At 45.0% G+C, this 17,852-nt stretch overlaps 1 protein-coding gene across 1 annotated transcript; it reads left to right on the top strand.

The window, feature by feature from the left end:
- The first annotated feature begins 4,328 nt into the window (after positions 1-4,328).
- LOC127307961 (phosphoglycerate kinase, cytosolic) lies at positions 4,329-7,298 on the top strand. The gene is made up of 7 exons (XM_051338721.2): positions 4,329-4,460; positions 4,558-4,754; positions 5,625-5,702; positions 5,792-6,052; positions 6,221-6,538; positions 6,647-6,805; positions 6,884-7,298. Exons 2-7 carry the CDS (start codon positions 4,560-4,562, stop codon positions 7,076-7,078), a joined length of 1,206 nt encoding a protein of 401 aa, XP_051194681.1. The 5' UTR covers positions 4,329-4,460; positions 4,558-4,559; the 3' UTR covers positions 7,079-7,298.
- The last annotated feature ends 10,554 nt before the right edge of the window (positions 7,299-17,852 follow it).

Genomic DNA, 17,852 nt, shown 5'->3' on the forward strand with positions numbered 1-17,852 from the left:
TAAGGGTTTGAGCAACAAGGATGACAGTGTAGAGTCTTATAATGCTTGCAATATGTTTTTATGTGAGTTTTGCTGTACCGGTTCATACTTGTGTTTGCTTCAAATAACCTTGCTAGCCTAAGCCTTGTATTGAGAGGGATTACTTCTCGTGCATCCAAATCCTTGAGTCAATAACTATGCCATTTGTGTCCACCATACCTACCTACTACATGGTATTTCTCCGCCATTCCAAAGTAAATTGCTTGAGTGCTACCTTTAAAATTTTCATTCTTCGTCTTTGCAATATATAGCTCATGGGACAAATAGCCTAAAAACTATTGTGGTATTGAATATGTACTTATGCATTTTATTTCTTATAAGTTGCTTGTTGAGCGATAACCATGTTCCTGGGGACGCCATCAACTACTCTTTGTTGAATATCATGTGAGTTGCTATGCATGTTCGTCTTGTCTGAAGTAAGGGCGATTTACCATGAGTTGAATGGTTTGAGCATGCATATTGTTAGAGAAGAACATTGGGCCGCTAACTAAAGCCATGATCCATGGTGGAAGTTTCAGTTTTGGACAACAATCCTCAATCTCTTATGAGAATATTATTTGTTGCTAAATGCTTATGCATTAAAGAGGAGTCCATTATCTGTTGTCTATGTTGTCCCGGTATGGATGTCTAAGTTGAGAATAATCAAAAGCGAGAAATCCAATGCGAGCTTTCTCCTTAGACCTTTGTACAGGCGGCATAGAGGTACCCCTTTGTGATACTTGGTTAAAACATATGTATTGCGATGATAATCCAGGTAATCCGAGCTAATTAGGACAAGGTGCAGGCACTATTGGTAATCTATGCATGAGGCTTGCAACTTGTAGGATATAATTTACATAATACATATGCTTTATTACTACCATTGACAAAATTGTTTCTTGTTTTCAAAATCAAAGCTCTAGCACAAACATAGCAATCGATGCTTCCCTCGTCGAAGGGCCATTCTTTTACTTTTATGTTGAGTCAGTTCACCTATTTCTCTCCATCTCAAGAAGCAAACACTTGTGAGAACTGTGCATTGATTCTTACATGCTTGCTTATTGCACTTGTTATATTGCTTTGCATTGACAACTATCCATGAGATAAACATGTTACAAGTTGAAAGCAACCGCTGAAACTTAATCTTCCTTTGTGTTGCTTCAATGCCTTTACTATGAATTTATTGCTTTATGAGTTAACTCTTATGCAAGACTTATTGATGCTTGTCTTGAAAGTACTATTCATGAAAAGTCTTTGCTATATGATTCAGTTGTTTAATCATTGTCTTTACCATTGCTTTGAATCGCTGCATTCATCTCATATGCTTTACAATAGTATGATCAAGATTATGTTGGTAGCATGTCACTTCAGAAATTATCTTTGTTATCGTTTACCTACTCGAGGACGAGTAGGAACTAAGCTTGGGGATGCTGATACGTCTCCGACGTATCGATAATTTCTTATGTTCCATGCTTGTTTTATGACAATACCTACATGTTTTGTTCACACTTTATGATGATTTTATGCGTTTTCCGGAACTAACCTATTGACGAGATGCCGAAGGGCCAGTTCCTGTTTTCTGCTGTTTTTGGTTTCAGAAATCCTACAAAGGAAATATTCTCGGAATTGGACGAAATCAACGCCCAGAGTCTTAAAATTCCACGAAGCTTCCAGAACACCCGAGAGCCGCCAGAGGGGAGCCCTGGGGGCCCCACACACCAGCCTGGCGCGCCCAGGGGGTGGGCCGCGCCCCCCTATGGTGTCGTCGCCTCGTCAGCCCTCCGACTCCGCCTCTTCGCCTATATAAAGGTCCCTGACCTAAAACATCGATACGGAAAAGCCACGGTGCGAGAAACCTTCCAGAGCCGCCGCCATCGCGAAGCCAAGATCTGGGGGACAGAACTCTCTGTTCCGGCACGCCGCCGGGACGGGGAAGTGCCCCCGGAAGGCTTCTCCATCGACATCGCTGCCATCTCCACCGCCATCTTCATCAACGCTGCTGTCTCCCATGAGGAGGGAGTAGTTCTCCATCGAGGCTAAGGGCTGTACCGGTAGCTATGTGGTTAATCTCTCTCCTATGTACTTCAATACAATGATCTCATGAGCTGCTTTACATGATTGAGATCCATATGATGATGCTTGTAATCTAGATGTCATTATGCTAGTCAAGTGAATTTTACTTATGTGATCTCCGGAGACTCCTTGTCCCACGTGTGTAAAGGTGACAGTGTGTGCACCGTGTGGGTCTCTTAGGCTATATTTCACAGAATACTTATTCACTGTTATGAATAGCATAGTGAAGTGCTTATTTATATCCCTTTATGATTGCAATGTGCTTTGTATCACTATTTATTTATGTGCTACTCTAGTGATGTTATTAAAGTACTATATTCCTCCTGCACGGTGTAATGGTGACAGTGTGTGCATCGTGTAGTACTTGGCGTAGGTTATGATTATGATCTCTTGTAGATTATGAAGTTAATTATTGCTATGATAGTATTGATGTGATCTATGTCTCCTTCATAGTGTGATGGTGACAGTGTGCATGCTATGTTAGTACTTGGTGTAATTGCAATGATCTATCATGCACTCTAAGGTTATTTAAATATGAATATCGAATATTGTGGAGCTTGTTAACTCCGGCATTGAGGGTTCGTGTAATCCTACACAATTAGTGGTGTTCATCATCCAACAAGAGAGTGTAGAGTATAGCATTTATCTATTCTGTTATGTGATCAATGTTGAGAGTGTCCACTAGTGAAAGTATAATCCCTAGGCCTTGTTCCCAAATACTGAAACCATCGCTTGTTTACTGTTCTACTGCATCTATACTGCCTGCAATATTACCACCATCGATCACACGCCAGTTGTAGCATCACGTATTTTCTGGCGCTGTTACTGCTGCTCATATATTCATACCACCTGTATTTCACTATCTCTTCGCCGAACTAGTGCACCTATACATCTGACAAGTGTATCAGGTATGTTGGGGACACAAGAGACTTCTTGCTTTGTGGTTGCAGGGTTGCTTGAGAGGGATATCTTTGATCTCTTCCTCCCTGAGTTCGATAAACCTTGGGTGATCCACTTAAGGGAAAACTTGCTGCTGTTCTACAAACCTCTGCTCTTGGAGGCCCAACACTGTCTACAGGAAAAGAAGCGTGAGTAGACATCATGGCCCGGGCCAACTGGGAAATTCCCATCCCACCCGAGATATTTAGCGGAGAAGTTGTTTGGTACTCTAGTTTTCCCTACCGCGCACTGCCCACTTGATACGGAAAAGGGGCTCTTAGCCCTGTCCGGTAGAGAAGCTCGAATCGACCTTCCGAACGTGGCTCTTCTCGCCGGCGGTGGGTCCTCTCGCCCGCGGCAGCGACTGAGCCTGCTCCCGACGCTACTAGGGATTCGATTGCTTTTTTAGTTTTATGTTGAGGGACCTGATTGCTTTCTCGTTTTGTATCCAGGGACCTGATCGCTTTTTTATTTTAGTATAGCACAACTCTAGTCATACATGACAACCAAACAACTTCTCTACTCAGCAATTCTCAACAGATACAGGCTGCCAAACAAGGCAACAATCTCAACTCAACATAGTTGAGGTCAACATAGCCGAGTTGAGAAACGCATGTTGAGAAGAGCCGACCTACCAAACACACCCTAAGTGTTTGTGGAGGATGGATGTCGAAAAGTACTTCATGAGTGTGATTTGATGCAGATATATTATCGATGGGTACGATTGGAAAATTTCTTTCGAATAATTTAAGAATTTACATATTAAATAGAAAGTAAGAAGTGGTCCATGCTAATTGTTAATTTAGAATGGAGGGAGTATATAGGAAAAAGTTGTATATGCCATTTTGAATTTGATTCTTCTATGCCTATTCTTAGACACCAAGTCGCTCATTGCTAGTACCAATCTATAAACAACAAACTCAATCATTTTTGTCCAAAAATCAATATGCGTTTTTTTTTCCTTCAAAAAAAAATCCAACTTGTGCTTGAAGACCAATTTATTAGGGGCCCGTGAACCCAGAGGTGAGGCTGACAGGGGCACACGAAGACGAGCCGCCCGTGTCAGCATTTCCACGCATCATGCTTTTCCGGAACCTTCCTCTCCTTTCCTCCATTTTCCAAAACCATCAAACGAATCCGGGCCGTCCGTCGGCAATCCGTGGGCACCGCCCCATTCTTACCCCCGCTCCAAGCCACACCCAGACAACACCATCCCGTGTCGCTGCCACCCTGGCCCACCTCGCTCGACCCCACAAGTCAGCGACACAGCGCCACCGCAAATGCCCCGAATATTCGCCCCCATCGCTCGCCACGCCGTCGCCTCTATAAAGAAAAGAAAACCGGGCCTGCGTCGCCACATCCATCCATCAATCCATCCGCCGCTTCTCTTCCTCACTCCCTCGTCCAGATCGCCGCCGATTCGATCCACGGTGAGCCCCCTCCTCCGATCGCCCCTCGCCGTGCCCGGATCTGCTTGACGACGCGGCGTGGTGATTGACGCTGCCGGTGTTGTTGTTTTGGGCGCAGGGATGGCGACCAAGAGGAGCGTGGGCACCCTCGGGGAGGCGGATCTCAAGGGGAAGAAGGTGTTCGTGCGCGCCGACCTCAACGTGCCGCTCGACGACGCCCAGAAGATCACCGACGACACCCGCATCCGCGCATCCATCCCCACCATCAAGTTCCTCCTCGACAAGGGCGCCAAGGTCATCCTCGCCAGCCATCTGGTGAGCGCCCAAATCCTGTTCACCCACGCTTGTTGATCCGGACCTGCTGCTTACTACTATTGTCGATAAGATGATTTGATTATCTGGATTGGATGCGTGATTTATGGTAGGATTCGATGCGGTTGAGTGGGCCTGTCTGTCTGATCACGTGGTGTGGAAATTTAGAGTTGCTTCGGAATTTTGATCGGTGGCTATACAACTGTTCATACTTTTGCTTAAGGTTCAGCAAATGTCCCCCTACGTTGCCAGGCTATCTGAACCAGTTGTTGTGGTCCTCCTCGTTAGATTGGTTATTATTAGTTGTTCTGATGAACGTAACCTACTATATTGAAGTTGCATGTTAACTAGTTACATCTCAATTTTGAGCGAATTGCAGTTCAGGGATGCCTGCCCGACTTGTGTACACTTGTGCAGATTTGGTTTATTATTTTCCCGTCTGCTTGGTCACTGCTAAAATTGTGCTTGTTCAGTATTGTCTTCTGACATTGAGTAGGAGCAGTCACAAGGACATATCTAGTTGTTCCTCATTTTGACATCTACAAAATTGTTGTTTGATGCTCTCTGGATAGCATAGTAACTAGTATTAGAATATCTGACGGGATTCCTGATAACTAGCATAGTGACTAGTTCACTGATTCAGCAGCTAGCTAAACTGTGTTGCTTTCACCTGGTTTTATGTCACAAACAAACTTTTGGCTCTGATCTTTGGATGAGTATATTGTTCAGTGTTTCCAACCAATCCAGATTTTATATCTTCTGTGAAAAAAGTTTATGCCAATTACATTGCTTGACACACAATGACATATCAATTGTACAGACTGTAACTGTTGATTTTCCCTTTCCTAACGGATTCAATTGTTGCGCTTTCAGGGCCGCCCAAAAGGTGTCACCCCCAAGTTCAGCTTGAAGCCTCTTGTTCCACGCTTGTCTGAGCTCCTTGGAGTTGATGTACGTTATGGGCTCATGACAACTTCTCTTGTCTCTTTCAACTAGATTAAGAGCACTTATATTCTACACCTTTTTGCTTCTGTCAATAGGTTGTGATGGCCAACGACTGCATTGGTGAGGAAGTTGAGAAGTTGGCTGCTGCTTTGCCGGAGGGTGGTGTTCTGCTCCTAGAGAATGTCAGGTTCTACAAGGAGGAAGAGAAGAATGATCCTGAGTTCGCTAAGAAGCTTGCATCAGTTGCTGACCTTTATGTGAATGACGCCTTCGGCACAGCACACAGGGCTCATGCTTCAACGGAGGGTGTAACCAAGTTCTTGAGGCCTTCTGTTGCTGGCTTCCTCATGCAGAAGGTATATCTGAAATGATAACTCATTCCTGCACATAATTTTCTTTGCTATCTGTTGATGTAGCAACCTTAGGTTGATAGTTAAGAGGCTTTACTTAGATTTTTCAATATGCTTTGGAACAAACATGTCAGAACAAAATAGCAGGGTGCCTAACTATTTTAATCCTCCCAGGAACTTGACTACCTTGTCGGAGCTGTCGCCAACCCAAAGAAGCCATTTGCTGCCATTGTTGGTGGATCCAAGGTCTCATCTAAGATTGGTGTGATTGAGTCTCTGCTGGCGAAGGTTGATATCCTCATCCTTGGTGGTGGTATGATCTTCACATTCTACAAAGCCCAGGGAAAAGCTGTTGGAAAGTCTCTTGTGGAGGAAGACAAACTTGAACTGGCAACTTCACTAATTGAAACGGCAAAGGCCAAGGGTGTTAGCCTCTTGCTTCCAACCGATGTTGTTGTAGCTGACAAGTTTGCACCAGATGCTGAAAGCAAGGTTTGTTCATTTTACACAATTACCCTAGTGCTCTTGGTTTAATTAAAGCGACATTTTGCACCAAAGCATGCTTTGCTGATGCTCACTTTTTTTTAACATTATTTATAGATTGTTTCTGCCGATGCTATCCCTGATGGTTGGATGGGTCTAGATGTTGGCCCGGATTCCATCAAGACTTTCAGTGATGCCTTGGACACCACCAAGACTGTTATCTGGAATGGTCCTATGGGAGTTTTTGAGTTTGAGAAGTTTGCAGCAGGCACTGATGTGAGTATAATCTCATATAACATCCATTTTCTATCTGGTACCTCTTTTTGGTTGCTGAGTGCTGTTGTGTTTCTTCAGGCAATTGCCAAGCAGTTGGCTGAGCTTACCGGAAAGGGCGTCACGACCATCATTGGTGGCGGTGACTCTGTTGCTGCTGTTGAGAAGGCTGGGCTCGCTGACAAGATGAGCCACATCTCGACTGGCGGTGGTGCAAGCTTGGAGCTGCTGGAAGGCAAGCCCCTCCCAGGTGTTCTTGCCCTTGACGAGGCTTAAGTTAATTCAAGCTGTGCCTACAAGCTTGCTGCATGCCCTTTTCGTTGGGATATCGGTGTAACGTTGCAACCTTATGTTTAAGGAACTTTGAGATAGGCTTGTCACCAATTTTTGCTAGGTGAGTCGTGAATAATGACCTACTACTTCCTCCCTGTGAGTGAAGTACTTGAAACTGACGTACCCCTGTGGATGTGTATGGCTATCTGTTTCACGTCTTGCATTTCCGCATGTGTTCCCTGTGTCGCTTTGCTTTCTTTTTGTTGGCCGTTAGTTTCAAAAAATAGGCTCTTTGTATATAGCAATCTTAAAAAATAACAAGGCCGAAAAAAGCTGCATGGGAATAGTAACCTACAAAATTATTTATTTCTGATAACAAATTAGCTATTGCGTCTCGTACAACACAATTTTAAAATTTTCCAGCATTACGATATCATTTGAAATTGCGCGTGCCCTCATTTTTGTTCAAAAACTAAAGGTAATGTAATGGTGGTTGAAATGTTTTATAGCTCTTGATTTGGGAGTAGGATATGTAGCTCAACCAACCTTCCAGATGAAGTTTCAGATTCTTGGATGAGCAGAACATCTTTGCTGTTTCTAGATCCTGCCTTTTTTCTTATCCGACATACCTCATCCCGAACACTGTTGGTTTCCTATTTCTTACATGGTTCATTCCGGATCCGCCCATCTAACGAACCCACTTTGCATTCCTTTGAAGAACAATGTATAGAACAGTTTTGGCTGAAAATAATTTCTAGAAGGACCAAAGTTAATCTACAGCAACAACAGCTTTTTTGAAGACAGCTAGACAAAGTCTCGCTGGAGTATTTCAGATCAGACTTGCATGATCTAGATGGCAACATGAACCACTTATGTATCTGTCATTGTGACTGAACTAGGAGCCTAGAGGAGTAGCATGATGTTATGTCGTTGTTAAGCACAAACATAAGAATCTTATTATATGTTTTATTAGTTAATGGAGTGTATGAGTTGCATGGCCTTTTGGAGGCAAGGAATCTAATCGCACATGATCATATTTGGTTGATTTGGACCTTATTGTAGTTTTCTACTACATGATGCTGTTTTTACACACTGTTTACCGACACTCAGTTAACAAATACTCCCTGCGTTCCACAATTTTTGTCGTGGAACTAAAACCACGACAAGAATTATGAAACGGAATGAGTACCACGACAAGAATTATGAAACGGAATGAGCAGTTACTTGATTTATAATTGATACTAGTATAATTATTGCATTGTCTGTATCATCCATGTACAATTCCATATGTCAGAGATGTTACAGTTCGCATTTGCTTCTTTTTTTTTCTCTCTTGGAGGGTCTTGCATTGTTATCTTCATTACACAGCAAAAATAGAGGGTACACTGAATGTTAAAAGTTTACTACCATTGCCAGAGCATTCTTTGCACTTCACACAGCAATAGATGGATAAAAGGTTTTCATGTTAAGACAGACAGCACATGCAGTTTAGCTTCAAATAAAATAATGGGAGTCATGCATCCAAGAAATTAAGCAATGCAATTTGAATTTCGGTAAAATTAGAGAAAACCATGCACAAGTATTGTATGTACAGTGATCTCATTAAGATATGACTTAGCAGAAGTACAGTGATCTCCGCAGCACTCCGGCAGGGGCTGGTGGTGGGCGGCGGCCAGGCCCATGGCCTGCGCCAATTTTCCCCCGCCTCTCGCCGGTGAGTGGAGGCGATCTTAGGCTTCACCCGCGACACGAGGTCGCCCGGGGCAGCAGCCTTGGGTACGACGGTGGAGGTGGCCCTCTTCTTCGCCGGAGAGGGTCGGCTTGCGGTTGGTGGTGGTGGATCTATCGATCTATCACCGCGTTCCGGCGGCGAGATGGACATGCATGGAAGCCGGCGACGGAGTCGCCGGTGGAGGGTTGGAGTGGCCAGCTCGGGATGGTCGCCAACGTGGGGGTCCGACCTGAATAAAGGCGGTGGTCCTAGGGCCTCTCTTGCGTGAAGAGGAAGACCTACCGGAGGCATGGACTCGTGATCTAGCCGGAGTGTTGAGTTCCGGAAGGCTCCGCCGGCGAATGTAACAGTGCTTTTTGCCTGGAGTTTGCTGGATCGGTGGTATTCGGTCGTGCGCACCCATGCTTTTATTCCGACCGATTGGTTCTGGAGGGAGCGGCGCGAAGCTCTTTTTCTGTGTTGACATCAAGTGACTATGGATCCATGATGAAAGTCAGAAGAAGAGAATTTCGTGAAGGCCGGATGGGAGGACTAGCTAAGGGAGGTTCAAGTCTCCGCGCTGTTGAGGGACTTGCTTGGTGTTCCGGGCTTCACAGCAGCGGTATGAAAGTGGGGGCGACAACACAGGTGAAATTCAGAGTCCTACCTTTCAGGGTGAAAACCCAAGGTCTGGCCTTAACTGGTTGTGTCTGGCAATGACCTTGTTGGAGGCATTGTTTTGAGAGTGGGGACTATCTTCAGGGTGAAAACCTAAGATCGTTGATCGGGCGACGACGGTGTTAGAGCACTGTTTCCTTCTTGGAGGCGTCGTTTTTGGAGAGTCTGTATTTCAGGTGTTGTCTTGGCGGTGGATATATTGCTGTTGTTAGGCCCGAGATACTGTAGCGGGACTTTCGTTTCTTAGTTTTCTTTTCTTTTTTTTGCTGTGTGCATCCGTAGTACCATTAGGGTGGTGCGTTGTTGCAGAGGCTGGGTGTAATTGGTATCTTTTTGATATTAATATATTCCCTTTATCGAAAAAAGCAGAAGTACGAGGTGAGCCTAGCTCTGTTGAATTGGGCTCGAATTTGTCACGAACTCAAATCTGAGTTCCTAATGTTTAGGCTGGATTTTCTACATTTTCGTTAAAAAGGTGGAAAACTATACAGACGTGAAGCATGTGTGAGGGACAATTTTTTTCGAAATGGATGTGTGAGGGAGAATGTCCTAATAAATTCGCGAGGGACTAATTGCCTTTCATTTCCTTTCGCTAAGAGTGAGCCATCTTATTTTGATGGTATAAGCAAAAAGGATAAATTTGGTAATGCAAGTGAAACAAACTGTACACCATTAGTTCATCATACACATTAAGAAGCTCGAAAGATTTGAGAGAATTTGTATGGCAGAACCTCCCAAAGAAAAGCTGAGAGAACAAAACGAGTATACCAACCTGCAGACAATGGCATGACAAAACAACACCAAATTAGCAAGCATACCCTTCCGTGGCTCCACGCACATCTGCCTAGCTGCACAAGAGAAATCAGAGAAGCAGCTCCATAATCTTTTGGTGGTGGTGAGGAAATGAAGCTGCAGCATGATCTGATGGCGCCGCACAACCGTGCGATCCATGCTGGACGAGCAGATCATGCTGGCAGCTTCAGTCTCTCACACCAGCAAATCTTGCTAGAGCAAGGAGGGGAGAGAAGTTGGTTGCTGGCAAGGCATATATGTCTGATATGTATAGGCAGTGGACAAACTTAAAAGGAGAGGAGAAGAAGAAGAGAGACAAAACCATGGCACGAGGGGTGGGTGTGCGTCCATGGTGGTTGGTTGGTGCAAGCATGGTCCCTTTCTTGCCGCTCACATCACACCTCGTGACACTGCCGTTTTGCCCTCACCAAGTCGCCATCGCCGCCACTGCTTGTTTTATGTGCACTGTCCTTGCTCTCTCGGGCGCTTGTTGGCACACACCGGAACCTGCACATGCGTTTGAAATTTCAAGTCCAGAATTTTGGTAAGATGATGTTGTTTGGAGTGCAGATGCTTCATCTCCGGTTTCTGTTAAAGAAACTGCCAGCGTTTTCATAAAAAAGAGTATTCAGAGCAAATGCAGCCCGTAGCTTATTCCAGACGATTTTCTGATGCACGGCATCTCGAATACCAGAGAAGTTTAAAACAGTCCTGGATTCGTCACAAAAATCAAAATTCTACCCTTGATCGACAAGACATGCCTGCGCCGCGAGTACACCTCTCTCCTCACTTGTTTGGTCTTCATTGCGCCAGCTTCTAGTTTTTCTCTTGTTTTTTTTTTCTGCGAGATGACCCATGATTCAGTTAGGCTGCAAAGAGATGGTGTATATGAGATGTGATTATGCTTATCGATTTACTTACTGATGGATGTCAGCATGCAAGTGTACGGTTTTCAGATGTCCATGAATGCGCACGTGTGTATGTATGTCTGTTAGCCTGTGCGTCAAATTTGTACATGGAAACAATAAGAGAGATATTTGCAGAAGTCGCATACAAGCTCAATCCACTGGTAGAAAAACAGGCTTCCGGTGAGCCCCATAAGTCGCGAAGCTGTAGGAATCGCGACTAATGGGACCTTTAGTCGCGGTTCGGGAGGCGAACCGCGACCAAAGGCCTGGGCCCAGGGCGCTCGGTGGCCAGCCGGTGCACGTGGGGGGCTTTAGTCGCGGTTGGCCAGGCCAACCGCGACTAAAGGTGCCCGAAGTCCTATATATACCCATCCAGCAGCCAACACTTAGCCATTTGGAGCCATTCTCTTCACAAACTTCACAAGTGGGTGTTAGGTTTGCTTTTGGTTCCTCTTATGCACATAAGGTGTTTGATGAAATGCCCCAAGAGCATGAAACAAACATGATATGAAGTGTTGGAGCCACACTTGAGCTTTCTCATTTATTTTTTCCTCCTCGATCGCGGTTAGCAACTTGAACCTTTGATGTGTCGTTGATAAAATATGCATGTGTGTGTAGTTCATTGTTTAATTTATATTGTTTGTAGCTAGTTAGTTTAACAAATGCATGATGGTTAATTATATATTTTATATTATAATAATGCAGATGAATCGACAATGGATGTACGGTAACCGACTCTCCGGCGAGTTCAGTACGGGTTTGAAAGATTTCCTCGTAGTGGCTAATGCGAACAAGCAGGGGGGTTTTGTTATCTGTCCATGTGTTAACTGTAAGAATCAGAAGGGTTACTCTTCCTCAAGAGATGTTCACATGCACCTGCTTCGGCACGGTTTCATGCCAAGCTATAATTGTTGGACCAAGCATGGAGAAAGAGGGGTTATAATGGAAGAAGATGAAGAAGGGGATGATTTCATCGATGAAAGCTATCTTGCTCATTTCGGTGATACTTTCATGGAGGATCTTTGAAGGTGAAGGGGAAGGTGAAGGGGAAGGTGAAGAAGAGGCACGTGATGATCCCGTTGATGATCTTGGCTCGGACCATTGCTGATGCACGGAGACGGCGAAACTGAAAAAGAGAGGGAGAATTTGGATCGCATGTTAGAGGATCACAGAAGGCGCCGTACCCGGATGCGATGATGGTCCGAAAAAGCTGGGCTGCACACTGGATTTGCTGAAATGGAAGGCACAGGCAGGTGTAGCTGACTCGGCATTTGAAAACTTGCTGAAAATGTTGAAGAATATGTTTCCAAAGAATAACGAGTTGCCCGCCACTACGTACGAAGCAAAGAAGGTTGTCTGCCCTCTAGGTTTAGAGGTTACGAAGATACATGCATGCATCAACGATCGCATCCTCTACCGCGGTGAATACGAGAATTTGAATGAATGCCCGTATGCACCGCATTGCGTTATAAGATCGAGGCGATGACCCTGGTGACGATGTTGAGGGCCGAGGAAACCCGGGAAGAGGGTTCTCGCCAAGGTGATGTGGTATGCTCCTATAATACCACGGTTGAAACGTCCGTTCAGGAACAAAGAGCATGCCAAGTTGTTGCGATGGCACAAAGAGGACCGTAGAGTCGGACGGGGAGTTGAGACACCCCGCAGATGGAACGCAATGGAGAAAGATCGACAGAGAGTTCAAAGATTTTGCAGCCGACGCAAGGAACATAAGATTTGGTCTAAGTACGGATGGCATGAATCCTTTTGGCGAGCAGCTCCAGCCATAGTACTGGCTTTGTGACTCTATGCATCTACAACCTTCCTCCTTGGTTGTGCATGAAGCGGAAGTTCATTATGATGCCGTGCTCATCCAAGGTCCGAAGCAACCCGGCAACGACATCGATGTGTACCTAAGGCCATTAGTTGATGAACTTTTACACTGTGGGGCAGACCTGGTGTCCGTGTGTGGGATGAGCACAAAGAAGAGGAATTTGACCTACGAGCGTTGCTTTTCGTAACCATCAACGTTTGGCCTGATCTTTGTAACGTTTGGGGACTGTAAATTAAGGGATACAATGCATGCACGCACCGCTTACATGAGACCGAAAGTGTACATTTGCCAAATTGTAAGAAGAACGTGTACCTTGGGCATCGTCGATTTCTTCCGAAAGGTCATCCAAGAAGAAAGAAAGGCAAGCATTACAACGGCAAGGCAGATCACCGGCCGAAGCACTGCGAACACACCTTGGTGCTGAGGTATTTGATATGGTCAAGGATTTGAAAGTCATCTTTGGAAAGGGTCTGGCGGACAATCAGTTCGAAGGGAGCTGACGGGCACGTAGCCATGTGGAAGAAGAAATCTATATTCGGGAGCTAGAATATTGGAAAGTCCTAGAAGTCCGCTCGCAATCGACGTGATGCACGTTACGAAGAATATTTGCGTGAACATCCTAAGCTTCTTGGGCGTGTATGGGAAGTCAAATGATACAAAGGAAGCACGGCGGGACCAAAGCAAAGTTTGAAAGACCCCGATGACCGGCATAGGAACGGTTTCAAGGTCGTGCCAGCTACGCTACGACCAAAGAAGAGAAGGTCATCTTTTTTGAATGTTTGAGCAGTATGAAGGTCCCGTCAGGATTCTCGTCCAATATAAAGGGAATAATAAACATGGCGGAGAAAAAGTTCCAAAACCTGAAGTCTCACGACTGCCACGTGATTATGACGCAATTGCTTCCGATTGCTTTGAGGGGCTCCTGCCGGAAAATGTTCGAGTAGCCATTGTGAAGCTATGTGCATTCCTCAATGCAATCTCTCGAAGGTAATCAATCCAGAAGTTCTACCACGGTTCTGAACGATGTGATCCAATGTCTTGTCGTTCGAGTTGGTGTTCCCGCCATCCTTCTTCAATATTATAACGCACCTCCTGGTTCACCTAGTCGATGAGATTTCCATTCTCGGTCCTGTATTTCTACACAATATGTTCCCCTTCGAGAGGTTCATGGGAATATTAAAGAAATATGTTCGTAACCGTGCTAGGCCAGAAGGAAGCATCGCCAAGGGCTATGGAAATGAGGAGGTAATTGAGTTTTGTGTTGACTTTGTTCCTGACCTTAAGCCGATTGGTCTTCCTCAATCGCGGCACGAGGGGAGACTAAGTGGAAAAGGCACGATCGGAAGGAAATCAACGATATGTATGGATGGCCATTCTCTCGATTGAAGCACACCACACGTTCCGACCAATTCCAGCTTGGTGGCTCCGTACTTTGAGAAACACAAGAATATTTTACGCTCGGACAACCCCGGGAAGCCCGAATCTGGATTAGGAAGGCCCACATGGAGACTTTCGGCAGTTGGTTGAGAAAACATTTAATGAGTGACGATCATGTTGTAGATCAGCTGTACATGTTGGCCAAGACACCATCTTCGACTATAACGACTTTCCAAGGGTACGAGATAAATGGGAATACATTTTACACGATCGCCCAAGATAAAAAGAGCACCAACCAAAACAGTGGTGTCCGCTTTGATGCAGCAACCGAGAATGGGCAAAAGATCACATATTATGGTTACATAGAGGAGATATGGGAACTTGACTATGGACCCTCCTTTAGGGTCCCTTTGTTCAGTGCAAATGGTTCAAGCTAACAGGAGGTGGGGTAAAGGTGGACCAGCAATACGGAATGACAATGGTGGATTTCAACAATCTTGGTTACCTTGACAAACCATTCGTCCTAGCGAAAGATGTCGCTCAGGTTTTCTATGTGAAGGACATGAGTAGCAAAGCGAGGAAACGGAAAGATAAGAAAACGATCAGTACATCATGCGATGATCCAAAGCGCCACATTGTTCTTTCAGGGAAAAGAAACATCGTGGGAGTGGAGGACAAGACAGACATGTCAGAAGATTATAATATGTTTGCTGAAATTCCGCCCTTCAAAGTGAACACCGACCCAAGCATTAAGTTAAATGATGAGGATGCTCCATGGATACGGCACAATCGTAAGCAAGCAGGGACACAAGGGAAGAAATGATGTGTAATAATTTATTGTACCAAACTTTGTTGAATGAATCATGTGAATTATATTACCCGTGATGTGTTTGGTGTCCATTTTCGAATGATTCAATTGACTCGAGATAGCACTGATGATACATGAAATTTGGAGTGATTCAGTCATACTCCTGCATACAGGAAATTTGGAGTGACTAAGTCATACTCCTGCATACATGAAATTTGGAGTGACTAAGTCATACTCCTGCATACAGGAAATTTGGAGTGACTAAGTCATACTCCTGCATACAGGAAATTTGGAGTGACTAAGTCATACTCCTGCATACATGAAATTTGGAGTGATTTAGTCATACTCCTGCCTAGGCGTATAATATGCATACTCGTAGTCTTCATAGCCGCCGCCATTGTACTGGTAGTCGTCGCCTTCTAAGTTGCCGGCGTCGTCGTCGCTGCTGTCGTCGCTGTCGTCGGGCGGCGCTCGTGGCTCGAACTGAGGGTAGCGCAGGCGGGGGATATCGCCGGCCGTGATGTAGTCCATGACGCTCTGCAGTCCGGCCGTACCACCATAGCCGACGGCCGGCCTCGTGGAAGTTTCCAGGGAGGCGGACCGTCCTCCTCATACTGGCGAGCGCCCTCTCACGCCGATTGATGAAGAAGGCATCCCAAGTATGCTGGTTATCGGGATGCCGCGGGGATTCATCCGCTGCTCCGGCGTGAGGTCGAGGTAGTAGTGGTTCGTGATGGCCGCCGGCGTGCGGTACTCGAGGGACGGGAGGGACCGGCACGCCGCCGGCGCTTAGGCTCCAGCCGGCAGGGACGCGGTAGCCGGTGGGCAAGGGTAGTTCGAGGCGCAAAGCTCCTCCACCTGCTGGTAGGTTAGAGTGGGTGCGGTGGAAGCCATGAGAGAGTGATGAGAGATTGTAGAGATGTGATAATGCTGGCCAAGCCGGGCTACATATATGGAGTGACAAATGGCGGGAAAAATGGGAGCGGGAAGAAAGTGGCGGGAAGAAAGAGGCGGGAAGAAAGAGGCGGGAAGAAATTGGCGGGAAAAAACTGGCGGGAAGAAAGAGGCGGGAAGACAGGGAAGAAATGGCGGGAAGACGAGGCGGGAAGAGGGGGTCGGCGGAAAGACAGAGGCGGGAAGAGGGGGCCAACGAGAAGACAGAGGCGGAAAGACAGAGGCGGGAAGAGGGGGCTATTTTTCTGAATTTATTGATGTATTATTTGTATTTTTAAGATTTTGAATTGAATTAGTTTTATTTTTATGAATTTTTTGATAATTTGTATTTTTAAAATTTTGAATTGAATTAGTTTTATTTTTCTGAATTTTTTGATATATTATTTGTATTTTTAAAATTTTGAATTGAATTAGTTTTATTTTTCTGAATTTTTTGATATATTATTTGTATTTTTAAGATTTTGAATTGAATTAGTTTTATTTTTCTGAATTTATTGATGTATTATTTGTATTTTAAGATTTTGAAATGAATTAGTTTTATTTTTCTGAATTTTTTGATATATTATTGGTATTTTTAAGATTTTGAATTGAATTAGTTTTATTTTCTGAATTTTTGATATATTATTTGTATTTTTAAGATTTTTAAATGAACTAGTTTTATTTTTCTTTACTTTTTGATATATTATTTGTATTTTTCAGATTTTGAAATGAATTAGTTTTATTTTTCTGAATTTATTGATATATTATATGTACTTTTCACATTTTGAAAAAGAAAAGAAATTCGAAAAATACCTTTAGTCGCGGTTGGCCTCGCCAACCGCGACTAAAGGGTATTTTCCGCGGGAAACTTAACCCCGGCGAAAAATACCATTTTTTCGCGGTTGGGCAGGCCAACCGCTACTAAAGTTACCCCTTTAGTCGCGGTTGGGCTCCCCAACCGCGACTAAAGGTCGCTCCCTATAAATTCGCGCGGGGCGCGCCCTGGCGGTTCACTTCTTTCTTTCTCCGCCGAATGCTCCGTCGCCATCGATACCGTCGTCGCCGCCATCGATCTTCGTCGCCGCGCTCGCCCTCGCCGTCGCCGCCGCGCTGCCCTCGTCGCCGCCGCGCCACTCTCCGTCGCCCGAGTACGTCGTCGTCCGCCGCTTCCGCCGCCCGAGTACGTCGTCGCCACCGCGCGCCGTACACACGCAGGTCGCCCGCCGGCCTTCGCCAGCCTCGCGCCGCAGCCACGCGCGCGACGCCGCCACACGCGCACGCCGCCGTTGCCGCCACCGCGGAGAGAGAGAGATCGGGAGGCCGGGGCCGGGCCTGGGGCCGCGCGCGCGCGCGCCGGCGCAAGATCTTGACGACCTCGCGCCGCCGCCACACGCGCCGCCGCCGGCGCACTCACTCTGCCTTTTTTTATTTGCTAAAATTTGACTTAAAAATACCTAAAATTTGACTTAAAAATAACTAAAATTTGACTTAAAATTTTGACTTAAAAATAACTAAAATTTGACTTAAAATTTTGACTTAAAAAATTTTAGCAAATAAAAAAAAGGACTAGTAAAAATGCAACTACAACTTTTTTTTTTTTTTTTTAAGTTTTTTAGTTTTTTACTTTGTTTAACTATAAGTTTTTTTAATTAAAAACTAGTAAAAATGCAACTACAACTTTGACTTAATAAAAATTGAACTAAAATGGGTACTAAAAAAAGAACTAAAATTTTGACTTA

The sequence above is a fragment of the Lolium perenne genome, chromosome 6, assembly GCF_019359855.2.
Source record: "Lolium perenne isolate Kyuss_39 chromosome 6, Kyuss_2.0, whole genome shotgun sequence".
Lineage (NCBI taxonomy): Eukaryota > Viridiplantae > Streptophyta > Magnoliopsida > Poales > Poaceae > Lolium > Lolium perenne.

Coding starts and splice junctions, on each gene's coding strand:
- LOC127307961 (XM_051338721.2), top strand. CDS start 4,560: ATGGCGACCAAGAGGAGCGTGGGCACCCTCGGGGAGGCGGATCTCAAG. Junction 5,703..5,791: donor CTGAGCTCCTTGGAGTTGAT/GTACGTTATGGG, acceptor TTCTGTCAATAG/GTTGTGATGGCCAACGACTG. Junction 6,053..6,220: donor CTGGCTTCCTCATGCAGAAG/GTATATCTGAAA, acceptor TAATCCTCCCAG/GAACTTGACTACCTTGTCGG.